General features: G+C 39.3%; 2 protein-coding genes across 5 annotated transcripts; one reads left to right on the forward strand and one right to left on the reverse strand.

The window, feature by feature from the left end:
* LOC129110751 (WD repeat-containing protein 37-like) lies at nucleotides 1-20,362 on the reverse strand. 3 transcript variants are annotated; one of them, XM_054622944.1, is made up of 14 exons: nucleotides 20,205-20,362; nucleotides 18,532-18,811; nucleotides 16,441-16,537; nucleotides 16,185-16,280; nucleotides 15,348-15,412; nucleotides 11,804-11,942; nucleotides 11,500-11,571; nucleotides 11,250-11,294; nucleotides 10,988-11,064; nucleotides 10,531-10,765; nucleotides 9,486-9,627; nucleotides 3,087-3,221; nucleotides 2,408-2,522; nucleotides 1-2,311 (listed from the first exon to the last, which is right to left on the reverse strand). In XM_054622944.1, exons 2-14 carry the CDS (start codon nucleotides 18,682-18,684, stop codon nucleotides 2,180-2,182), a joined length of 1,503 nt encoding a protein of 500 aa, XP_054478919.1. In that variant the 5' UTR covers nucleotides 18,685-18,811; nucleotides 20,205-20,362; the 3' UTR covers nucleotides 1-2,179. The 3 variants fall into 3 exon arrangements, with proteins under 3 accessions (XP_054478919.1, XP_054478920.1, XP_054478921.1); XM_054622945.1 differs by lacking the exon at nucleotides 20,205-20,362 and adding an exon at nucleotides 19,656-19,821; XM_054622946.1 differs by lacking the exon at nucleotides 20,205-20,362 and adding an exon at nucleotides 19,515-19,550.
* idi1 (isopentenyl-diphosphate delta isomerase 1) lies at nucleotides 20,004-25,621 on the forward strand. 2 transcript variants are annotated; one of them, XM_054622948.1, is made up of 7 exons: nucleotides 20,004-20,142; nucleotides 21,198-21,445; nucleotides 22,586-22,758; nucleotides 22,863-22,955; nucleotides 23,121-23,251; nucleotides 24,000-24,104; nucleotides 24,448-25,621. In XM_054622948.1, the coding sequence occupies exons 2-7, from the start codon at nucleotides 21,300-21,302 to the stop codon at nucleotides 24,658-24,660; spliced, it is 861 nt and encodes a 286-aa protein (XP_054478923.1). In that variant the 5' UTR covers nucleotides 20,004-20,142; nucleotides 21,198-21,299; the 3' UTR covers nucleotides 24,661-25,621. The 2 variants fall into 2 exon arrangements, with proteins under 2 accessions (XP_054478923.1, XP_054478924.1); XM_054622949.1 differs by having other exon boundaries at nucleotides 21,297-21,445.
* Nucleotides 25,622-25,700: the final 79 nt, after the last annotated feature.

Raw genomic sequence — 25,700 nt, forward strand, 5'->3', positions numbered from 1 at the left:
AAAGGAAATCACACATTTTATTGGAAAGTGTCAGAGAGCACATAGCTATCACAATAAAGTATGCAAAGTAGATCACACAATGAACTTTAAGGAATATGATTCCCTATAATGAGCAATAATTCAATATATCAATCCAAAATAATTTCTTTCAAGTTGGAATTCACATGTGGGGCGAAAATAGGACTTGCCTTTCTACCTGCAGATTAAAATGACATGATATCAGTGGCCGCGAGATTGAGTTCCCTGAAAGAAACAGGAATAAAAATTCTATCTGCACAGTGCAGTGGAACACAATAAGTTATTTAACAAGCATTGGAAAAGTGCATTGATGCTCAGGTGGATAAGGCTAATGTACTATTTGCAATGCAATGGTAAGGCATTTTAATTTGAGTATTACATTTTTACCTTTGTGCTACCTCAAATCCATCCTGACTCTATTGTTGGTAGAAACAGCAGTAAAATGTGAAGTTTGAAGCCAACTTTGGGGTAAGTTATTCATTACTATGTACACTGAGCAACATCTACACCAGTCACACAAGTCATTGAATCATGTCATGGGGTTTACAGCACTGAAATAAGTTAAATGTCTGAAGATCAAAAACTAGAGCATGACTTCATGTTGAGGAATAGGGATGTGACAAATAAAGGATTTCGGTCAAGCCCAATTCCAGTTCTACTAGTTCTTAAACTGAGATCCAGTTTGTATTTCAAGTCATATTCACTGATTCACTGCAGAAATGGGCTTCACACTGAGCAGAAACATAAAGGAGCTTGGTTATTGCTTGGGAATTTGGATAAAGAGTGTATCTCACAGACTTAAAAACGCGATCAACAACAAAAAGTCCAAGAGGTCACACAAAGCTTAGGGTTCATGCAAAGTGTAACCACAACAAATTCAACGTAAAGCAAAACAGGGCTCCCAGTTGGCAACAATCTGAAGAGGATGAGTCTGTATTTCACTGACACTGAAGAAATATGAGCACATAATATGGCTAAAGGAGTGACTCATAAACCTGCGACATATAGGGAACACTAGATTATGATAATGTTGGACACATCACATTCACAGACCTACAAGAGATTTGTGAACAACAGAAGTGCAGTTGTTTTCCCATTATTGCTATGCTATTGACACTTTGCAGTCTGACAGAGAGACAGAGTACAGCAATATTTTAAAAACTAAATCCTACTGTAAACATGGAACAAGGCAGAGTTACAGACTCGTTTGAAAAAATGAAAAAAAAAAAAATGGATAGAGGCTGGCTGTGAATTGAAAGCATCAAAGGTAAAGGCAAGGACTCAAATCTTAATCGGTGAAAACCTTCAGACAAGACAGCGGTTACTGAAACATTTTAATACAACTGAATGACCCAGCAGCCTGCATGCTGTGCAGGTAATCTGGCAGGTCTGAATATTATATGTTTTGTTCCATGATAAGAAATATTTCAAGTTTGACTAAAAGGATAAAAACATTTCACAAAGGTAGATCACTGTAAGTCACTTAACCCATAAAGGAGCAACAACCTGCAACACAGGTTACTTAATGAGGCCACAACATATTATGTACATACTTTCTTCATTTCATAGTCTACAAACTCTCCTGGCCTTATTATGGTTCTCTCACATCTAGTCAAGTAATATTTGCAAACTGAGATTATCTACATGCAAGGGCAACCACTCAGCAGTAACTAAACAACAGTGATGTGAATAGCAGCCTGTGACTGTGGAGTTAAATACATACTTTTATACTTTAAAACAGAAAAAGACTAGAAACAAAACAGACAGCAATGTCACGATTCACAACGCATGCTAAATAAGTGAGAGGGTCAAATACAGGAGATCAGCTCTTTGGCCTCACACACACTTGGATTTTAAAATGCTGGAACCACGTCAGTCATTTAAAAAACTGGTGATGTTCTACAGGTTTCAAATGCAGATGAACACAACAAATCACATGAGTTATTCATCTGCAAAATATCTAATGTCAATAGCTGCATCCTCAAAAGTCATTTTTTCACACACTCCAGCAGCTGGAAATCTGTGATATACATAACAACTAAAGTGCTTCACTGGGTAAAAACTTTGAACATGCAAGCATGTGCGAGACCAAAGATTACAGTGTTTATGTGTACCATCTCTTGCTTTACCGTGTGTTTCTGTTGTGCGTGTGTCAGTGGCATCACTTCTCCTGCAGCAGGGCGGGGATGTTGATGTTCCAGCCGATGGCCTGTCGGTCGAAGCCACAGGTGAACAGGTTGCACGACTGGTTCTCTTCATTCCACGCCGTACAACACACCATTCGCCTGTGACCCTGCAGATACACACACACACACGTCGGAAGTTTAATTTTTACTGATGCTGATTGATCTCACACACATCTTCCCGGCCACTTTGTTTCCTTCCTTACCATTCTGTTGCTGCGTGGAAGTCTGGCCAGCCTCACTCCGCTCATGTCAAACAGTCGGACTTGTCGATTGTCGTGTGGCAGAGCAATGATCCTCTGGTTGGCAGAGACGCTTATCCTAAAAGGTCAGATCAAGTTCACTTTGAATCTAGGTCACATTTTTCTTAATGCTTCTAGATAAACTCTTCACCTGTACAACTTCATTCTTGACTTTTATTCTACACTATGCCAGTATTTGAATTATCATGTATTTTTCAGCACTAGATTCATGAAATAAATTAAGCACAAATTCACTTTCTAGTTTTCACACAACTCCATGTGCACTGTCCGACACTGACATCAGCTGCCTGTGTAACCTGTATTCACCCCTGGCATTCAAGATAATAACACTAAAAATTCAATTGAGACATTTTCAGCACAGAAATTCAGGAGAAAAAAAAAATGTATCTGCTGTTTTGGGCTACAGTACACGGGTCAGAACAGCTGTTTTACTTGACCTTGGACCAAAACTATCTAACCTTAAAGTAGTTGTTCTGGAGCATTTGATCACATCACATGATCCTATGCAGCAAACAGATTTTTTATGGAGGTGTAGATGTTATGATTTCCAAACAAATGCACAAATACAAAAGCAACAACAAATTGTGGCACTCATCTAGTTGCGTCTCCTTCTTTCACCTACCTGTTCACAGCTGAGTCAGTGCGGATGGTTGCTATAGGCGACCTCATGTTCTTCAAATCCCACACCTTGACGGTGCGGTCGTCACTCCCTGAAACCACATTGTCTCCCACTGTGAACACTGCCGACGTCACCGTGCTACAAAAGATGGACACAAAGACAAACAGACACATTCACAAATAGAAGTCTGTTGTTAGACAAAGAACGTTATACTCTCCCTTGTGTGCATATTCAAACTGATTAACACTGTGCTCCATAATCCAATTCAGTATATTGATGAGAGTTGATAGGAAAGTACAACAAAAGTCCTCCACTTCCTTCAATTCAGGAAAGTTCAGGGGGAAATATTATTCAGAGCGAGTCTAGTCACCTTCTCACACAAAAGCTTTAATTACTCATACGCCTTAAAGACAGGACGGATCCACACATGAGTCACTGATATGTCAAGATACATTGTAAGCAATTACACTACTAGAACCTATGAGGATGTATCAGCTACAACATAAGAAAGTTAACATTGCATGGTCTTGATTTAAAATGTGATTGTCCGTTTTAAAACATTACAAGGTATCACCTTCCAATTCCCACTGGAAAATAATGAATGTTGGCAGGATCACACTCGTGCTGCTTCCTGTCACAAAGGTGTAGCTGTCAGAAAAACTCGACTTGAAAGTGTTCACACCATCTAATGCATTTGAGCTGTCAAGATGGCATGAAATATGGTCATCTAATCTTTACTGTAATGCAGCCTTTAAAACCAGGAAAAGACAAAACCATATTACGATATCCAAAATCTAAGAAGATGTCTAGTGTCATATCAAGATATTGATATAATATCGATAAAAAGCCCAGCCACTACCTCTGGCAACTACAAACGTCAGATGCCTTGAAAATCACTGTATTAGACTATTGTGGGTAATGCTGTAAATCAATCAGCAGGACCGATTTATGGCAATATAAGTTTAACATATTTGGATTTTTGCAGATGAAGTACTGTGATGTGACAAAAACAACCATTTAAAAAAAAATCAAAGTATTTAGTTTTCTTGCACATTCTCAACGGAACTTCCATTTCATTTATCCATATCATCTACTCCTTTTTAAAGCAACGGGCAACCAGAACCAAACCCCAATTTCCGTGGGAGGCTGTTATCAACTTAAAGGTAAGAGCAAACCATGAACCATGGTTTTTCCACTTACTTAATTCATTAACTTCACCATTGCAGTGGTCAGTATGCCCTGACATCGATGTAGGTGTAGTTACAGGTGCGAAAGAGCACAACTCTGATCACATCCATCTTTGATGCTGGGTTTGGTAAGGGGTACAAAAGACTTGACCCTTGTGCTCTTAAAGTCTCATGCAGCCCAACATAAGCCTACCAGGAGAGAACAAATAGGATAAAATAATGAATGATGCCAAATAAACAATATCTTTTGCAACATCATACCATCAGCTATGTTGGGCACGACGGAGGCAGAAACGTTCTTTGTATGCATATAGCATCACTCTCCTCCAAAGCCCTTTATCCAGCCAGCCGTGATGCACTGCTCCACATGATAGCACTAAGTCAGGCCTAGCCATTCATTTAATAGTCTTTTAATATTTCCAATCAATTACTGTATGTCAGTCGCTCCTGTGAGGATTTATTTTCTTCTTTCCTCCCTTTTGTGCCTGTAAAAAAAGCTCTGATTCCTGATTAAGATTAGCGTTGAGCAGTGTCCCTTCACACTCTCTCACACACACACACACACACACACACACACACACACACACACACACACACACACACACACACACACACACACACACACACACACACACACACACACACACACACACACACACACACACACACACACACACACACACACACACTCAAGAGTTCCACATCTAGTTTTTCTTTCGAAAACTGGCTCACCTCTTAATTAAAATTGACATGGCATTAAGGGCTAATTAGGGGACTAAACTTTGTCCTATTAGAGGGTCGGGGCTCAAGGAAACTGCTATATCGTTACAGGCACCTTCTGACATTGCAGGGTACAGCCCACCTGGGAATACAAGTGGTAGAGTGAGAGACGGAGGGAGAAGGGAGGATAGGAGGTGTGCTAGGTGGGAGGTGTGTGGGGAGCGTAATCAGACAAGGTAATTGATTAAAAGCTTGATTAAGGTTAAAGGGTTTTTAGAATGGGTGGTTAGGAGGGAGGGAAGTATTCAGTGTTGCTTAATGGCGTCTCTGCAGTGTGTCTGACAGCCAAGGTCAAGACTCCCTGCGATCCGAGACTTAGGGAGTTGGGAGGGAAGAGAGAGAAAGACATTCAGAGGGAATCATGGGACCTCTCTACAGTTGAATGAATCCCTAAGCATGAAGCGCAAAGGTCCCTTTCAGCCCATAAAGGTGGCGCTCAAGAGGTCAGACATTTTTTCTGCGCTGCGATTTCAAGATTTCAAGAAAACCGTGAGAGATGCGGCAAAACAGGAGGAGACCTCCATTTGTGGTTCTCTGTTTCCAAGTTTTTCTCTCCAAACATTTTCAACTGACAGCTAACACTGACGTTACAATATGTCAGTAACAGCCCGGGTCACATCTGTAGCTTCAACCCCTACAATGAAACGGGAATCTTATTTCAATGGCGATACAAATTTTGTGCAATTATGGCTGAAATCACCCTCCTTTATCTTTAATCAGAAGAAAGCTCTTACTATCAGTTTTACACTCTTCACATTAAAATAATCACTCTAAAAACTATAGCCCATTGCCTCACAAAACGCATTTGTATGCATGTCACGCTGCTTTAACGCAGGGATTAACACAGGTGTATTAATTAATGCAAATTTCTGTAGTTGACTCAGTGAAGATGTCAGATATTTTGTGTTTTGTAAGGGAAAATATTAGGTGTTAGGTAAATGAAATGCATTGTTCAGATGGGAGATTTTTTGTACAATAATATTGAGACATTTTTCTCATTTGTTTTTCTCCTTATTGAGCCCTTTAAATGTCAATGAGCCCCTCCCTTTTCCTATTTGAGAAAACTAGGGCTGTCATCTTAATGGTGCCAAACTCATTCTATAGAGTTAGACAGCACCAAATCTTTAGAGTCTGCTGAGGAAACTGCTGTCAGTGTTCAGTCTTTTACAAATGTAAGCTACTTACTGTGGGATTGTGCACATTGGCTGTGAGAAACCTTTAAATGCATAACTTGATAAAACTGGTGATTTAATGCAAGAGTTTTAATACTATACAGTTGCCTCTAAGAGATGTCTGACTTTACATTCTGGGTTAATGTATGTAAGAGACAATAAACAATGAACTGCCGAAACATAATTTCTGTCTTATAAAGGCCTTTTGTAGTAAAAATGCAGTGTTATTCTGCACAGTATGATGTGATAATTGCAGCACTCTTAATCCTACAGGTTGCAGAAAGTCTACAAATAAACTGAGAGAAATGACTGACTTTGACAAATATCCAACAAGGGACAAATAGCACATCTCAGAAACACTGGTAAATAATCAACAATGATGCAAACAAAAAAGAGATTGCAGGCAATTACCGCAGTAGGACTGTTTTTTGGCAGACCTTTATGCCACATTTCTTGCCAGGTTGTTATTTCTTTACCCATCAGGCATAAATCTGCAAGGATTTGATCCTTATCCTCCTTCCCAATGAGTGGTTTCAATGACTTATGTTTGAATTTATGAAAATCTAAAAGGAATACTACAATATACTTATTTGTAAAAAGATGAGCTTGTAAGCCAAATGCCTAAAAGGTAAAATGTAAAGGAAACAATTCAGGTACGGACAACTAAGAGGTTTTAGAGCACTCTGTTATTTTGCTGTGCTGCAGCAAAACCGACAGTCGCTGAGAACCTGTTAAGTGCTGGTGTATTCCTCCAGAGACAGGATGTCAGATCTGCATACAGACACCACACACACGCACACACACACACACACACACACGCACACACGCACACACGCACACAAGCTTACACACAAATGTGCTTTTCTATCAACGGCAATCAAATGCCTCCAAAAGCCGTCGATGTCAAGAGGGACAAACGTGACATGGCATTCCGTTTGCAGAGCAAGACCGCTGTCACTTCTCGTTTGCTCTCAGCTGTTTTGTTAGCTCACGTGCAGTTGTCATTACTCTGCAATTACAGCGGGGTGGTGGGATAGAGGGTGTCTGCTGCACTTTTAGCTGCCACTGTTCACTGTCGGGAAGCGTTAGCTGTAATTGCCAGGGAAGACCGTGGAAACAAGAGGCTGTCTCCCCTCCAGCTCTCAACCTCTGCTGCCTATTAAACCATTCACACTCCCCTCTCCTCTGCCGTTTCCTCAGAGGGATGTGGAGATTGTGCCGCTTTTACCATGTTAGAGATTATGGAAAATTAGCAAGAGAAATTACAGCAACCTGCTATTGTTGTAGGATCTTTTTAGGATAAAAAATTGTTGGAAATTGAAAAAAGTCATGGGGATGAGTAGACTTGACTGTGTGACTGTGGAGGCGACCTTTTACAATGGGACCCCAAAAAAAACGACACACATATAGTCAAGAGTATTCCTCTTTTCATCGTCGTGTCGTCATATTCCTTCCCTTCTAACACACTACAGAATCCAGGATTTGTTTAATGGACTTATAATAAATAGATTAGCTAATTAGTCAATCAACAGAATTTACTGGCAGGATTTTTTGGGGCACTTTTTTCTTAAAAAATGAATATTCTTTTAACAAAACTGCTAAAACTCACTGGTTACAGCTTCAGTCCTGATTCCAAATGTGAATTTACTAAAAATCAGGTTTTAATTTTTTGGTTGGACAAAACAATACATTTGAAGGTGCCAATTTTAACACAAATGTGGACATTTTACTTTTTTCTTTATATTGATTGATCAAGTGATCCATCAGTCATTGAGAAAATAATCGGTATATTAAGTGATAATGAAACTAGTCATTAGTTGCAGCCCGATCACACACACTTCATTTCCAGGAAATCATACACATGTCCAGTGTCCAACTGCATAACTGCTAACACAAAATGAAACTGAACATTACATGAGGAGCTGAACACAATGTTTGACATTATGTTTATGGAAGAAAAGATCAAAGTGATGGGACTACAGCTTCAACAAGTATTTCGAATACTCATTTAGTTGATCAACACAATATTAATCTGCATTTGTTTAAGAACTTAATAATCACTAAAGTTTATTTTATTTTTAAGCAAACAATGCCACACATTTAGTGTTCAAAGGTGTCAAATGAGGGAGTTTGCTCCTATAGTAAATTGAACATCTTGAAGGGGCTGGACTGTGGGTCAAACAAAAGACATTTGAAGATGTCAACTATGGCTATAATATCCAGAATTACAACAGGGACTTGTTTTGATATTCTGTAGAGCAACGAATAAATGAATTTGTTGCAGCCCTAGATGTAGAATATCTTAATGAACAATAACCCAGTTCAGGTAAGTTACTCATTACCTCCTTACTCAAACTGCAAGTGTCAGGTGAAATCACTACTCTTATTCAGAACACTGCAGATATGTTTTTTTCCATCTTTCTACGAACAGTTTTTATCTTTCTTTAGACTAGACAGCAGTCTGTGTAAGTTTGCTGCTATACATCTATCACAGAAGGGCAATTAAGAAAGTTTTTACTTTAAACACCATCAAAGGCCATTCACGAAGAAAAGAAGAATGGAGGCAGGGAACAGAAAGTAGGAGGGCTGTTGTTAACTGTGAAACACTGGTGCTTAATCTCATTATACCAATTGTCTATGGGAGAGAATTAGAGTGGATCTGCAGGAATTATACATGTTGGGGTCGTACATAATGAGCTCTATGTAATCCCCCCCCCTTGCAATCAAAAGGCTTCCAAAGAGTGCCAGCCAGCCAGCACACACATGTAGACATGCACATCAGAACACACATACACTCTCTCTTCTTATGCCTTTTAAAGAGCGCTGCCATTTAAAGCCACAGAGAAGCCTGACAGTCATCGTTTTGAAATGAGCTTCTGCAATTGAGTGTTAACAGCGAGCGAAGTGCCAAATTATACAGAGTGGGGGATTAATACAGAAACGGACAGATAAATGAACAGGAGAGCGAGGGAGAGAGAGAGGTAGGGAGAGAAAGAGCGGGGAGAAAGAGAAGCAAACCGTCCAAGTGAGGAGAAGTGCTCAATAATGAATGAGAGGCAAGTGGAGGATTTGGCTTAGAGCAATTGGGTTTGTAAATGAATGTGGCACTGTAAAAGGAAAAAAAGAGAAAGTACTGGAGGGTTTCACAGACCATAAAGTATTACAGCACCACCCTGTGGGCAAAATAAAGACTGCAGCAAATCAAACTGTTGAAACTTTTCAGTATTGTTTAAATAGTGTGTTTATAAGAGAGACAGACTCACTCAGTGTGTCCCTGAAAGACATTGACAGAGTGAATGGACGGGTCTCTGAAGTCCCACAGTCTGAAGGTGGTGTCTCTGGATGAAGTGACCACCAGCCGCTGGGTGGGATGCGTACAGCAGTGGGTCAGCTCCTGGTCATGTCCTGCATACGCAGACACATATGAGTAAGCATACTAAACTCTGTGGGTTTGTACATCATTAAATGAGATACACAGTTGCTACAGTAAGACAGTAGCAAGAGCATGAGAGTCACAGCTCCACTTTGTGCAACCAAATAAACAGCATGAGTCGCATTTTCTTTTAAAATGTTGAAAATAATGATGTTTGAAGTGCCAAAAGAGACACAATCTGGCCCTTAAATTTCTCTAACTAAGTCCTGCAACACAGTCTGCTTGGAAATAATTTAATTGTGTAGTCACATGAAGTAGAGGAAACAGCGGTTTCTTCTTATTTAGTCTGGGATTCAAGAAAACAACAGCCAATTTAGCTCACAACTGCTCCATGAAATGAACAGGCAGCCCATTTTGTCTGCCGAGTAACATTTCAGTTACTCGTTACCTCTTCACTGAATGCTACCAAAAAAGGTAAATGTGGGCCTTTTGGACTCATGATCAATATCATTTGGCGACAAAACATTGTGCTTTAAGCATCCCTTTAAAAAACTGAAAAGAAAAAAAAGTTTCATATCTTTACAGGAAGTAAACTTGAAATGTTTGGGTGAGATGAGACAATGATCTAACTTGCTTTTTGTTGCTGTTAATTCGAGAGGTATTTGTAATTTAGGATTGCAGGAAATTAGAAGTGGATCATATCTAATTCAATGACATGATAACATGACGTGACAAATATATTAAAAACACACAAATTACAATATAAATGTGCAACGAACAATACATAAATACTCAAATAAATAATAATAAAATAAACTCCACATGTATCTGTACCGTAAGATACACAATGATACATACCACAAGATGAAGATAAAAGACACCATATTATGCTAAATATATATACTATGATATAACTAGTCAGCCAGTTTACCTACCAGTTAGTGCATGAACCAGTTCAGACGTCTCCACCTCATACAGGTTGGCAGCACGATCCCAGGATGCAGTCACCACTTGTCGGCCTCCAACCAACCAATCAGCTGCGATCACTACACCCTGGTGGCTCTTCAGGGTTGCCGTAGCAACCCGGATGGTGGGTACCTCGCAAGGGCCTTCGCCATCCACCTCACCTTCTTCTCTGTCTGACGAGTCTTGATCGTCATCACACGGAGCCTATGGGTGTACAAAGAAGGACACACAGTAGTTCAGTCAATGCATACATGTGCCTGCTGTGACAGCTAGGAGATAGTTTTGGTGATAAATATTCCATGGGACTGTGTGACCAATTTGTGAATTAACTTAATATTGATCAGAAAAAACACCTCTCAAAATTCCCTGAAATTTCAGGATGCTCCAGTGGGAACTCAGAGAAGAGAGCAGTGCAAAGCTACTCACACTGACATCTGGTGGTGGCTGGGGGACAGGAAGCTGCACCATGTAGCGCCAGATGTGAGCAGTCTGGTCCCCAGAGGCTGTTGGAAACATAAGTACACTTAAGCAAATACACAGCACATTCAGATCGACAGAAACTAAACTGCTGGAGACAACAGCAGCAGGGAGAAGACGGTCAAATAGTCATGAAGAGAATTAGGATGTTGATACAAGAAATCTAGCTAATTTAACACAAAGAAAAACACAGACGCATTTAAATACATACCTGTGAGGGCCATCTGCTCTGTGGGGTGGAACTTGATAGAGTTGACTGCAGGCGAGAGAACAATGGTGAGACATGTACATATGTTAAATCACTTATTCCAATTAAAGAACAAGCTAAGTGCACACATGTGGACAAACTGTTTCATTTAACAGTTACCTGCAGCATGTTTTAGATAATCTAATTTTGCACCTTTAAAATGTCTGCATGGTGAGGACAAATACAGTTATTTAAGATTTGTTCCAATTATTACCTGATCCTGCATGGCCAGCATACCTCAGCAGACATTTCCCAGTCTCTATACTCCAAAGTAAAGCTGAGTGATCTGTGAAGGAAGAGCAGTGAGATAAAAGATAAAAGTTAACATTTTGCTAATTGCACCAATGATTCCCAATCAATGATACAATCTACAATCATCCAACTATTTTAACAATGTATCACTTTTAGTTCTGGCTATTTTTTCTTGTTGGAAACCACTCTATGGCATGTAGGCTGTGCATAAAACAATGATGCAATGATTGACATATTCAAATAGTCCGTAAAGGGACGTGGTATACCTGCGGAGGCGGTGCCCAGGACTACTGGCTGAGTCCGGGTGATGCTGAGATCCCAGATGCCGTCCCGGTGGCCCACGTACTCCTTGAGCAGCTGGCACAAAGCTCGAGAGCCTGCGGTGGCTTTAAAACTGGACACAATCTAAATAGGTAGGGAGGGAGGAGACGTGGGCATGATGGAGGAATAAGAAATGGACAGAGGGATGAGCATTCCTCCTGGTGCTGAACCAAAGTTAAACCAATTTAAGCATGCTTAAATTAGAGGTCAAGTAATATTAAAGTAAATACAGGTGCACTAATACAAGGTTTTCAGAACTGATGGGAATGCTGATTACTTTGACAGAACGGGTTGATATAAATACTAGTATATGTACGAGTTAACTTACAACTCATGCCCTACTACAAGGCATAAAAGGTTACAGTTACAGAAACAAATGTATCAATTAGGTTTATAATTTTAATGATGACAATGTAATTGAAAGCTGGCTACATTACCATACAGTGGGTCATAAGATATAATTGTAACTTTTAATTTTTTAGACGCATCACAGATTTTATTTAGTCTGTGACAAACAGATTAGTGGGTGAGCCGGCTCAACTCTCTTAACAATTTGATGTCACAAAGCTGGCTCCCTTTTAGCTGCTCGGCTAACCAGCCACAGAGCAGGTTGACTTCAGAGGTTCAGATCAAAACCTGTCGACAACCCGACAGCTCTCTGTCATAAAGACGTAAATTTAAAATTAAAAAGCAAGAGAGACATCTGTATATAGATCGGTAGAATATTTTTGCTTTCCATGAATCTTAGGCATGTTGTCAGAGGTCAAGTTGCAGTTGATGTGAAGGTCTGGTGTGCTGGGGTTCTTTTTATACACACCCACTAATTGATTGATCGATTATTGATCACAGGTGAGGCTGTAATCTAGGATTTCATATGACAAGGCGACAAAACTTTTGTCTTTGCAAAAACTGACTCAGTGGGCTTTACCAAGCTGTGAACGTTAGAATGCTTTTCAGCAGTTTCGTTTGGCACCAAAACATTATTTCAAAAGCTGTTGGGATTGAAATTAGCCATTTCTTGTAAAAAAAAAATTGATTACAAATATATTTGAGGGGCACTTAAGGTCAACTTGTACCCAAGCGACAAGACTTTTGTCAGGGACTGTATAGATCGGTAGAATATTTTTGCTTTCCATGGTAATTATGACAGAGATAGAAGTAAGTAGTTTTTGCAATGTGATTTGTCCACACTAGATGGCAGACTAATGAATGGCAATTATAGCTGCATATTAATGGTGAAGTTAATTGGCTCTGTTCATTTTGAATGCAGCATTTCAGCATTATCATTATTATTATCATTATTCAGCCTGCGAGCACTGTCTTAATAATAAAGGGTGCTTCTGGAACTGCCAAAAAGTTTCAGATTTCACCAAACTGTGTCATTTAATTATTAATATTAAGACTGCTCTAATGCAAATTCAAGTATCAGTGTAAGGAAGATAATTCATCCCTGTGCACTGTTACTGGACAAGGGGTGCACCTCTAAAAAACATTGAGTGGTCTAGTTAAACATGGCCTTTAACAAACAAATTAAAGGGTAAATTTTGTTTCAATTGTCACAGAGCGGTCACAATCTGTACGGTGCATGCAGCTGCAAGCAGACGGCTGACCACAGCAATAAGCTGACATCATTGGTAGTCATTAAATGCAGCAGCGTAGCATCTGGTTGCTTTGTGTGAGACTGTGTTAATGTATTGTCTCATTATGTGCAGTGTGTTGACATTCACATTACAGTGCAATACAATCGTATTTGTTTCCTGTCATTGAAACACAATATATCCCATTCCAGCCAAGGTCAACCCAGTATTTAATCAAGAATAAAGTTAGTGCAGATCATTAGTTTCAGGTACGGTCAGTCTGAACAAAATTAGTTTGTCGGTCATGTTTCTTAGCCAGCTGATAGGTTAGATATATATTATATAGCAGCTAGATCTGTTAGTCTAAGTCCTCCCTTGATCCTGTGTATCCCCTTTCCTAACTTTAAAATCGGATGAAGATTGTTTCGGGCTCTTCACCTAGCTCAGACTTTAGCTGCATCAGATTGTTTTTTTGCTGTGGGAAAGGCAATGTCGAGGGACATTTTCAAGTAAAGTGGAAAACAAATGAATGGGTAAGAGACATTCAAAGAACAGTTTAAAAGTCATATTACACTTAATTAAACTTTTTCAATATGATACCTACAGCATTGAAGGGCTCTATGATTAAATTCTAATCTTTTTTAGGGGCACAGGAGAAAATGACCCTTATTTAAAAATTAGGGGCATAATAAATTTGCAGCGTTAGATTAGAAGATTAACACCAACTCTGTGTCTGTTTTTCGCTGTTTTACAGAGGTTATATGCTGGACTATTTCTTGCCTACGAGCAGTTGCCAGGCAACCAGCATAGACTCAAATTATAAAATAGAAATAGCCAGGCACACTTAAGTTTGTATAAGTATTGAACAAGCAAGATACAACATGTTAATTACTGAGCTTTAGAGGTGTTGACGGGCAAATTTTTACCTTCAACAGGTTTTGCCCGGTTTCCAGGTTTCATATTAAGCTAAGATAAGTGAGTGCTGGCATTAGTTTTCGATTTATCAAGCTTCTCATTTACCGCCTGGCAATACGGCTAAATAGGTGTAGTTCCCAAAATGCCGAACTTTTACTTTAAGAGCTGTTTGAATACAACTTTTTACTTAACGTTGCTCAGTTTAAATTTGTTTAAAACTGACCTTTCAATAAACTTGTCTTGTGGGAAGACTTTTTACTTTTGCGATTCAGAATCCGTTATTTGTATTGGCATAATGACAACTGACTGTGACATATCGTTTTGCTGATGGAAATGGACTAAAGTGGTCACCAAAGTTATGGAGGTTCTACCCTATTTGTAGATGATTTTGTGTAATGACTAAGTTACCTACATGACATTTCCAAAAATACAGTGTGCTCTTGTGAGAAACTGATTTTCTTTTTTTATAAATGCAGCCTTTCACCCAAATTACTTCTAATAGGGGGCAGAGAAGAGATGAGGAGTCAAGGTCGGACTCTAGTTAAAAACAGACAGCAGCTGTCCCTCACAATGCTTTAGTGACAAAAACAAGAGCATTCAGGAAGTTACCCATGAATCTCCTCCCCACAACTCCCATGTGGCAACACTGAAGTTGCGAGGTCCACCTATTTTACCATGGAAAGTGTACAAGCGCTGCATCAGCAAGAGATTAAAAAGGAAGAAGTCAAGGGAGATGTAATTTTGTGATAAATGCTTGAAATCATGTTTCCTTAATTTGAGTCCAAAAATATTTAAATAAATGCATCAGCACTTCAAAAATAAGATAATTTAACAGCAACATATAATGACCTTAGAGGAAGAGAAAAATACTTCCTTCTCTCAGCAATAAAGTGTTTTTTGATAGTCTGTTACCATTACCCTCACAGCTCAAACAATTACACAGATGACAGATCTTATGGGCTCTATAGAATGAGCTAAAATAGCTGGAGCCAGGTACCTTGCTGGTAGAGGCTTTGTAGGTCGTCTTCAGCTTCTGTGACAGTTGACTGGTGCTGTGGCTGGCTGTGTGATGGAAAGACAAAGAACAATGACTGAAATTCTCCACTGAGTGACAAACTCATTGGTTGGGTTCACTGCAGCTCTAATGGGTTAATAAAGTGTCAAAGCTTTTAATCACGCACGCCACACCAGAGGGTTGTTTCATAAAACAAGATTAGCTGTTTAACCAGACTTACATCTGCAAACCAGGCTTATTCTCAGGAAATTCTGTTCAATAAAAAAGGTTTAATATGTCTGACCTAAGTTACCATGGAAACATGTCCCTCCTGGTCAGACTGTTTTTTTAGGTTTAGCTCATAGCTCATAAAATCATTCTGCCAGACTAAAACAGTTGTACAATCGAAGACTTCTCGCTGAAGGTTCCTCTTTACTGCTGCACTATTAACATGAGTCCGACATGATTTAAAATCTGAGGTCATATTTTTTGTGCACAGTATTCCAGTCACCATTATGTGCTTATAAATACACTGCATTTAAAATGAAGTTGGCTGTTGTTGCTGTAAATCTGTTGAATCATGTATTAAAAATACAAGAAGGATTGTATTTAAAATACCAAAAGGACATACAGTCAGTCTGAAGGTTATTAAACTGTGTCAACCTCTATATGAAGACTTTTCTTCATTAGGACTTGAGCCACCACTGAATAAGATATCTACTTTCATTTTAAAGACACGCAATTAATTTCAACAATATTTTGCCATTCCAATTGCAAAGACGTAGAAGCATCTGTTAACTATATTGAGACATGCCATAAATTGTGAAGGAAATACAGTACCTTTTGTTTTCAAAGCCCCCTTGGTGGGGTCTCCTCCCTCAATAGTCTGTCCATCTCCGGTCAGACGCTCATTCAAAGAGTCAATTTCCCGGCGTACTGTAATGTTTGCACAGTGACAGGGCATCAGTAAGAAAACACTAACCCTTGTTCTGAAACCATCTGGGTAGTCAATCAACACCTGAGGATCAATACAGTAAGGTATATGTGCGCAAGAAATCTAAATGCATTACTTTGACTCTTTCAATCAGTTACTCACGTTCAAGGTTTTCAATGTAGAGATTTTCAAACTCGCGCTCAATCTGGCCAAAAAGGTCCAGAAGGTTGTTCCGTAAAGAGGGGGGCAGCTTAGAGTCCTGGACAGGCAAAGAAAAGACAATGCTCTAATAAAAATGATGTTAAGCTTACAAAGTTCTACATGTTTAGGAATCACATTGGCGAAGGGATCAGCAGTCACCACTATAATTCCCTCCAAATCCCTCTGTGTGGTATTCTCTTTACCATATAATGCGATTTATACAGTTTGTTGTGCTAAAAAATCTAAACTTCAAGACAATTTTAAAATATGTTCACAAATTAATATGTTCAAACCAAACCAAGAAAAGCTGCCGACAGGCACAAATACAATTTTACAATGACAAACAAATATCTCATACATTATCACTATTCCGATAGAAGTTTGAGTGACTCACAAAATACACGCCACTTAAACAAAACGAAAGCAGCCTGCATGTTTACCTGATTTAATCAATCACCAATTATGTCTGTGTAAAAGCTCAGCTACATATCAGGCTACATAACTACAACAACTAGGTACTAACTACACAACGGCCGGGGTCCAATCACTAAAACTAATTTCAACTGACTTACCTCCATGGTGAACTCCTAGAAGTAGCCAGTTATCAGGTGACCACCAGTCTATACCAGACTAGCATGCAAAGAGACGTAAAAAGGCTGCCATGAAAACAAAGGATTCAAAGGGCTGCATTTGACAGCTCGCCTTTAGAGCTGCTGCTTTCCCTAGCCATCTGAAAGTCGAGGAAACCAAACACTTTAGTGTCACTCTTTCTTCTGGCACGCTTTCAAAACCAACAGTTTGTCACAGCGACGTTAACCGCTTGACCATTCTTTCTGCGTTAAACAAACAAGGTCAATTAGCAAACAACAGGCAGTCCTTATGTATTCAAGGCTGCTTAGTTGTGGCCCTAAAACCTGCACCATAAACTGGCAAATAATGACAGCATTGAAAGGGATAAGGAAAATGCTTCTGTGTGTTTTCTATGGGCTAACAAAGCTGCCTGTGTGTGTGTGTGGAACTTGTACTGTGGGGGGTAGACTAGGTACATAAGCAGAGAAAGCATGTCTTGGCAATAGACAAAAAGGCCCGGTGAAAAGACTAATCAGACCTGGACAAGCGGCCCATATTAAAACTTGATGAGACATCAGGATAGTGCAAGCTGAGCTCTAGTTTTAGTGGCTGATAATTCAAGGCCATTGTCAAGCAGAGAAAGTAAATGCTAAAGGACTTCTACGACCAAAGCTAGGGCTGGCCAATACTGAAAATTAAAGCATTTTATTATTTCAGACTGAATAGTTTGATCCAAAATAAGGATCACAAAAAAAGGCACAGACAATATTTTTGCTCAGCCTATCTATGAGTGGCTCTAAATAGGGTCACTCAACAGCCAACTCCCAAAAGTTAACAACCAGGATGTTGTTCTTGTTCAAACAAACGGATTTTATCATCTCAGTAGTGAAGTAGCTTGACAGTTTGGCACAAGTAGTTTGCATCTGGAAATGGCTGCTCATGTAAAGGCTTACAGTCCTCCCTTTCTGGGGGAATAAATCAATTGTAGCTTAAGTCTAAATAGCCTGTTAGTTGGAAGATAGTTAATCACTAACTTGATGGCACCAGTGGTCTTAAAAGTCACAGTAGATCCCTTTGTTTTAACAAAAAGCAAACAGTAACCAAAATACACATCCAGAGCAGTTCATAAAAGTTTAGAGAATGTTTAATCTAGACGACATTAACAATTTACCGTAAGCAAGTTTATTACAAAGTAAAATCATGTAGCTACCTGAAAAGCACTGACATTTTCCCTGGGGGTAGAAACTACATCTCACAAATGCATTATATTGGATGTTGTAACACCAGGTGTAAAATGAAAGCAAGTCATTTTGAGCAGAGCCAAAAGAAATGTTGAAGACCATGTCTACAAATCAAGTCATAACATGCCTTATAAGTTGTATGTTTACCAAAATGCGTGCCTGCCGCTGTCAGCTGTGCATGTGTGAGTGTGAGAGAGAGGAAAAAAAAAAAAAAGCATGGATGTCTGTGCATATCCCTCACCTGTCCCTCCAGCATGTCTCCTCTTTGAAAGCCCGGTAGCCTATCCTCTGTGCTGTTGGTGCGCCGGATGGACAAACTGTGAGCCTTGCGCTTCTGCTTGGGGTGACGGGCAGCCGAAGCAGAGCCGCTGCTGCTGCCACCCTCCACAGGCATCCCTCCTACCGTGTGGGTGGCCCTGCCCCTTGCTCACCTCTTACCTGAGAAGCAAGTAAACAAAGGCCAGGCTGGCTGGCGAGCTGGCTGGTGGGTGGACTAGGTTGTTCTGTTATCAACAACTTTTCTGCAGGTAAAAAAGGAATGAAGTTCAGGTTCACAGTCATTGCAGAAACTGCTCAAGTTGAAGAGTTGCCTTTCCTGCATAGATCCAAACTACTACAAATAGATGTTTTCAGAATTACAGTGTTTGTTGGTGCAGTCTTGTCCCATTACCTGCTGCTCTGAAACAACAGTATTTCAAAACCATATAAAAAAAAATGTAATGCTGATTTGCTTATAAGCAAAAAGTAAAACGTTACTTTGTAGAACCTGACAAGACATTTTATTTAAAAGTAATATTTTTCAATAAAAATCTCCTTTCAAGGTATTTTATCTTACTGACTTTGCCTAATGTTGTTGGAAGAAGGCTATAGTATCTGGTAAAAGAAAACATTTGAAATAAACATTTCGCATAAATTAGCATTCTTAGGTAAATTGCAGGTCATTCAGATTTGGCATTGGCAACCCACGGAGCCTGACAGGCCTACAGTATTTTCCTACGATAAATGTGCATTTGACAACAGGCTTTGTGACATTATATTCACAATATTAATGAAGTTCAGCGTCACGGTCCTTAAATGCTAAGAGGATGACACGTTTGTGAATTCTGCAGGTCCGTGTTATCGTTATGATTGCCTAGCACAGTGTTTCACGTTATCGTCCAATGCATCGCAGAATTTAACTAGCTTAGCTCTATACATTTACAAGGAAAAAAGACAAAGACTTACATTTATTCAGCGTTATGCCAAATACCCAAAGAGCATCAACAGGGTACATTATGCAAGCAGAATTAATATTCGACTTTGCTTTTTCTGGCTTGTGAGCCATCACCGATAAGATGATGACACAATGACAACAAACACACTCACCTACGTTACTGCCTCACTGCCATTAGCCAGCACGGAAGTCAAGTAAACGAGCTAACGCCAGTGCGTGCTAGCGGTCACATTCATGCGGTATTTAACATCAGACAGCAGCTGACTGTAGCCTGAGCTCGAGATGTAGCACTAGACCTATCAAATTGTTATTGTGAACATTTTGTCTACGTATGACTTTCGACAGTGGACACGTTACAGTTTGACAGTGATCTGATCTTTTTTTTTTTACCCAAATTTTGACACATCACGTATCTTATTGGTGCACCGACTTCCGCATGACGTAGTTAATGTTTGCACTCTGTAAGCCAATGGGCTGTCACGTTGCTACTCCGTCATCCAATCAGAACCCGTGACCTCAGAAGCAGGCAGTGAAGCTAGGCGGCTCGACCACAGTATCCAGCTCTAAAATATCCTCGTAAACAAACGCAAAATACGTTAAAAGACGAGATTTATCCACTTGAAAACGGAAAATTGTTTAGTAAGTAATTCCCCGTTTTATCGGTTTCGCTGTAGGTTGTATATTGAGCAGACAATGCTTACTTATGTTCAGTTGTCAGAGGCCTGGGTGGTGCGGGTTGTGCTGTGCAGTGGTCTGATGGCGTGTTGACGATCAGTGTTTACAGCGAAACACGAAGTGGATCAGCCGGAACGGGACAATAACATGTCCACTGTATTTATGTTAATGCATCAGTGAAATATACTATACAGTAGTATCACACTCACAAAAAAGGTAAAACAGGTCCCTTTGTTGGAAATAAATGTAGTGCTTCATCAATTGGTCAATGATTTTATTAATGAATTCGGTCAATTCAGTTATAAAACTTCAAATTGACAACAAGTTTTATATTTAATTAGCTGTATCAAGCAAACATCTTGAAAGTTTGGCTTTGGAACGACCTGCCTGAGGAGATTAGGCTTGCAGAATCAGTAATCTCTTTTAAATCACTTCTTAAAACACATTTTTACAGAAAGGCTTTAATGTGATGTCGTCGTTTTAATGTTTCGTTTTATTGGTTTTACTATTTTATCTTATATTCGTTTACTATTTTATGTTTATCTATTTTATTTTTTATTTATTTTGTTCGTTTATTTAATTGTCACTTGTTATTTCATTTTATTTCTTATTTTAGTTTTATCCTAATGATTGTTTTTAATGTTTCATCTTTTGCACTGTTTTGCTGCCTTGTCTGTCGAAGCACTTTGTAAACCTTGTTTTTAAAAGGTGCTATATAAATAAAGTTATTATTATTATTATTATTATTATTATTATTATTATTATATAACACGTTGTAGTTCCAGTCCCTGAAACATAAGGACATGGCTTTTCTTCTTTAGTATAACATTGCTGGAGGAACAGAACAAGCTATCTGGGGACCTAAACAATTCAACGATCAGTTGATCGATCAGTAATGAAGATCATAATTAGTTACAGTCCTAAACTGTACAGTAAAGCACATGTGTAATGGTTTAATGTGTTATAGCATTCAGTCTATGTATATAACCCTGACAAATGGGAATTCATTTTATTCTCAGCTGCAGTGTATCTTCCGATCCGGACCCGGTGCAATCCTGCCCAGTTTTTACCCACGCCCACACCTTAAGACCTTGTGATTGGTTTTCTGTTTTGGTCAGGCGATGGTGCGGGGTGTGTGGGCGGTGCTCCGGATGGTGTCTTGCGAAGGAGCCGCTGTGCTGAAATCAAACATACCTCGCGCTGGCAGAGTTGCTGCACTACGGCATCGATCCACCTACGAACCTGTCACCCACAGAGCACTGTCGAGGTAAGCTCGGGATCCTAAGGCTCCTGAAACCGCGTGAAGTCATGGTTTGAGTTTAAAGGACGCAAAGCTACACATAAGCCTATTGACCTGAGCTGAGAAACAGTGTCTGTCTGTGCTATTGATAGTCGAGCTGCAATGATTCCTGCTCTTCCAGATAAATGCCGTTGTTTCATAAGTCATGCCAAATACTAACGTTACTTTAATAAGCCCTGCACTTAATGTGACCTTGCGTATTGGTTGAATTGCACGCTTTCAAAATAGCAACTCAAAGTCTGAGTATATGCTCTATAATTCGGCATACACCAACTATTATTTCAGCATGCACATTTTGTAAACTCTGTGGCCAAGTCATAAGATAAAGGCCATGGCATCAGCTGGGATACCTTATCAAAACTAACATCGAAACTATGAGTCAAATAACTGATTAGCAGTAAAGTTGGTCCAAAGTAATTTGTATAGTTAATTGTTGATGTCATTTACGACGAAAATATATCAGCTTCTCAAATGAAACTATTTGCTATTTTTCTATTTTATATTATTGTAAATTTTAATTAGTAATTATTTTTGTCAGACAAAACCAGCAAATTGAAGACCTCCATTTGGGTTCTGGGAACTTAAAAGGGGCACATTGCTTTTTTTGTAAGGTTCATTGTAATGTGTTGATTATTAAATCATTTAAATTTGCAGACCTTACTTAAAAACAATAAGACATATGTCGAGGGTAGGCACAACACACTATAATGTGTGTGTGTGTGTGTGTGTGTGTATATATATATATATATATATATATATATATATATATATATATATAATATATATATAAATATATATATATAAACATTGAGTATGTTAGTTTGTAAAATGTACTCCTTACTTGAGTGTGAAAGTCAATTAAAATGGAAAAAACACAAGTTCTTCTAACTAGCTTTTCTAGTGCTTTAAGCCGCATCTAGCAATTTTCCTTAGCAGGTGGAGTTTGCTTTCCATCCACTTACAAAACTTGAAAGCAATAGAAAAAGCTCATAGCAGTAGACTTTTTGGTGTCAGATATTATCTACTGCGTTCAGAGTTTCATATTAAAGGTGCCGGCTCCTGATCTGATGTGAATATGCACTAAATGATCAACTGTTGTCACTGCAGCGAGGCGAGACACCTACAGTCTGCAGTCAGAATGCCCGAGATAACAACTGATCACCTGGATGAGAAGCAGGTGCAGCTTCTGTCGGAGATGTGCATCCTCATCGACGAGAACGACCAGAAGATTGGTGCAGACACAAAGAAAAACTGCCACCTAAACTCAAACATTGACAAAGGTACACTTTTATCATGTTAAACTGCACACATCTATCTTTCTTCTAGTACATACATTTTTATTTCAGCTTTGTCGTTATGGTAAATTGTTTGTTTGCTTTACCAGGTTTACTACACAGAGCTTTCAGCGTGTTCATTTTCAACAGCGAAGAGAAGCTGCTCTTACAACAGAGGTCTGATGCCAAAATCACATTTCCAGGTCAGTGACCAATCCTTAAACCACCAAGTTTAACCATGATCCAAAATAGTCCTGCGGTCCACTGGGACACACTACACATAGTGTTACATGTAACATAACAAGGGAACTAAACACCAATGGTAGGCATTGGCAATGTATTTAACCATCCCATGTCTGTGTGCACAGGCTGTTTCACAAACACATGCTGCAGTCACCCTCTACACACAGACAGTGAGCTGGAGGAGAAGGAAGTTATAGGAGTGAGGAGAGCTGCTCAGAGGAGACTTGAAGCTGAACTGGGAATCCCAATGGAGCAGGTATTGTGGTGGAAGTTTTTTCCCAAAACTTCAATACAATTTACTATACTAATACCCAATGTACTAGTACTATCTATGTCCCGAGATGAGTCCCAATGAGCGTTGAAATAATGATCAAATGACAAATGAAATGTCCTTGCGGTATTTTATTTCTTTGCATGAAAGAGCCAGAAGTTTACAGAGTCACCGGGAGCCTGCAAAGTACTGAACTCCCGAGTCAGGCCGCTCACCCCTGTATATATGGGAGCCCGGGGTGGCCAGGCTCAGTTCTGAGTTAGCATCTCCTGACAATGAATGGGTGAAGGAGGGGGGGTATGAAGAACAAAAGGGGTGCATGAATATCAAAGAAGAGGTAGAAAAACACAGGAGAGGAAGAAGACCAAAAGGTGGGTATGAGTCTCAGGTATGGAGGAAGGACCAAGGTGTGAGAGGGCCAAAAGGTGGGGGCATGAATGACAAAGGTGAAAGGACATAAGGAGCGTCTCCACACAGTGTAACTTAGCATACAAAGAGACGAGGTTCTCGACCTTTAGAATACACATCATAGTACATTTCATTCAAAACCTTTAGAGTAAAATCTTCACATCATAGTACATTTCATTCAAAACCTTTACACTATATACTTCCAACATACACCAATATAATTTTCCATTACAGTATACTGTGTGTATGTCTGTGTTTTAAGGTCCTGGCTTCTGCATTTAATGGAAAAGGATTATTAAGGATTGTGGAGATTCTTTCTCCTCAGGTGAAACCAGATGAAATGACGTACCTGACAAGGATCCACTACAAGGCCCAGTCAGACGGTGTGTGGGGAGAACATGAAATTGACTACATCCTCTTCATGCAGAAGGTTTGTGCTTTAGTGTCTGTTGGACTTAAGAGTTGAGTTATATTTTAAGATATATATTGTGTATCTGGCCACTGTTTGTGCCTCTTAAGTTTTATCACTACATTTACATGAGAGAGCTACGCACCAGTTTGTCTGAAGGAAAAAAATCCCTAAATCTTTTTTAAAAGATCTTACTCTAAATCTTCTTGCTTCTTTGTACAACACAAGAAAAATATAAACTTATTTATGTTCACGTCATAGATATACCATCTTAGTTTGGATATGGATATTTGATTGTGTGCATGCATTATGTCTGTCAGCTTCTACATTATGGACAATAACATCCTTTTATGTCTCTCCAAAGAACGTGGAGTTGAGCCCAGACCCCAATGAGATTAAAAGCCACTGCTACGTGAGCAAGGAGGAGCTGAAGGAGATGTTAGAGAAGGCCAAGCGCAAAGAACTGGAGATCACACCCTGGTTCAGCCTCATCGCAGAGACCTTCCTCTTCCAGTGGTGGGACAATCTGCAGAACCTCAAGCAGTTCATGGATCACAAAAATATCCACCGCATGTAACCAAAACCAGGATCGGGCTCCAGTCATTTCACACCTGTGGTTGTAGTAGTAGTACTTGCTTGACATGCAGGCACAGCCAGCTGAGCTGCTAGAAACACCCAACGCTCTGAAATACAAGTATCACAGTCTACTTTTCCCAAGGAAGTAGTACCTGTAGTATTTCTACAACGAAAGAGGAGGCAGAGAATGTTTAAGTCTTGCTAAACGTGGTGATATGGTTCATAGTGGATTTGTAGCTCTGAGATGCATTCATCTACACAAGTTGATGCTGGTAGGGATACTCTTAATCTTAAGTATTTAGTTCACAAATATATAATGGAATCAATTCTGGTAAGCTGCACACTGGATTTACAGAGTGAAATCAAGTAATTAGAAGGAAGAAAAATGCAATCTCGTTATTGACCACTAAATGAAGAGAATAGACTATTTTTATATAAAATCTTAAAAGTGCCTGAGTACTGGTCATTAGGTTGAGATGATTAGTGTCTCCAGGTACTGATCATGTCACAACAACTAAATCTGTGTATGGTCCACAATGTCAGTGAACAAGCTCTGTCTTTGCACTCTTTTACACAATAAAGTGTTGGATTGTGGTCATTGGTAGTACATGGCTGTATTTATATGAATATAAAAGAACACCTTGATATAAATAATGTGACAATATTAAGTGATCAAAATATCCCCCATTCAATAATGATTTGGTAAAATAGATGGCAGAAAATGGTGTTTTGGACTTAGTGTAGCAGTAGAGGGCAGAAAAAGCTTACATTTCACCTGCTAATTATCAAAAGCTCACTGCACGTCAGTTAAAATAACAGCAACAATCTCAAACATGTATATGTACTTAAAGTCGTACCCATTCGGCATCTGCTTTTAAAAACCTTTTTACAACTTCACATTATCAAAACCCAATCACATATATTGTCTCTTATGTATATTTATATGCTAAAATGACCACAAGGAAGGGAATTCAACTATTGTAATTTCTGTAAGAAAATGACAGGGCTGGGAATTGCTGAAAGTTGTAAAATAAATGTAAA

Source organism: Anoplopoma fimbria, chromosome 21, assembly GCF_027596085.1.
Source record: "Anoplopoma fimbria isolate UVic2021 breed Golden Eagle Sablefish chromosome 21, Afim_UVic_2022, whole genome shotgun sequence".
In the NCBI taxonomy this organism is placed as follows: Eukaryota; Metazoa; Chordata; class Actinopteri; order Perciformes; family Anoplopomatidae; genus Anoplopoma; species Anoplopoma fimbria.

Excerpts from the sequence above, each read along its gene's own strand:
- LOC129110751 (XM_054622944.1), bottom strand. The coding sequence starts at position 18,684 with ATGCCTGTGGAGGGTGGCAGCAGCAGCGGCTCTGCTTCGGCTGCCCGT. Across the intron at positions 11,943-15,347 it reads ACAAAGCCTCTACCAGCAAG|ATTGTGTCCAGTTTTAAAGC; the intron begins GTACCTGGCTCC and ends CTACCTATTTAG. Across the intron at positions 2,523-3,086 it reads ACTGACTCAGCTGTGAACAG|GATAAGCGTCTCTGCCAACC; the intron begins GTAGGTGAAAGA and ends CTGACCTTTTAG.
- idi1 (XM_054622948.1), top strand. The coding sequence starts at position 21,300 with ATGGTGCGGGGTGTGTGGGCGGTGCTCCGGATGGTGTCTTGCGAAGGA. Across the intron at positions 21,446-22,585 it reads ACCCACAGAGCACTGTCGAG|CGAGGCGAGACACCTACAGT; the intron begins GTAAGCTCGGGA and ends TTGTCACTGCAG. Across the intron at positions 22,759-22,862 it reads AAACTCAAACATTGACAAAG|GTTTACTACACAGAGCTTTC; the intron begins GTACACTTTTAT and ends TTGCTTTACCAG.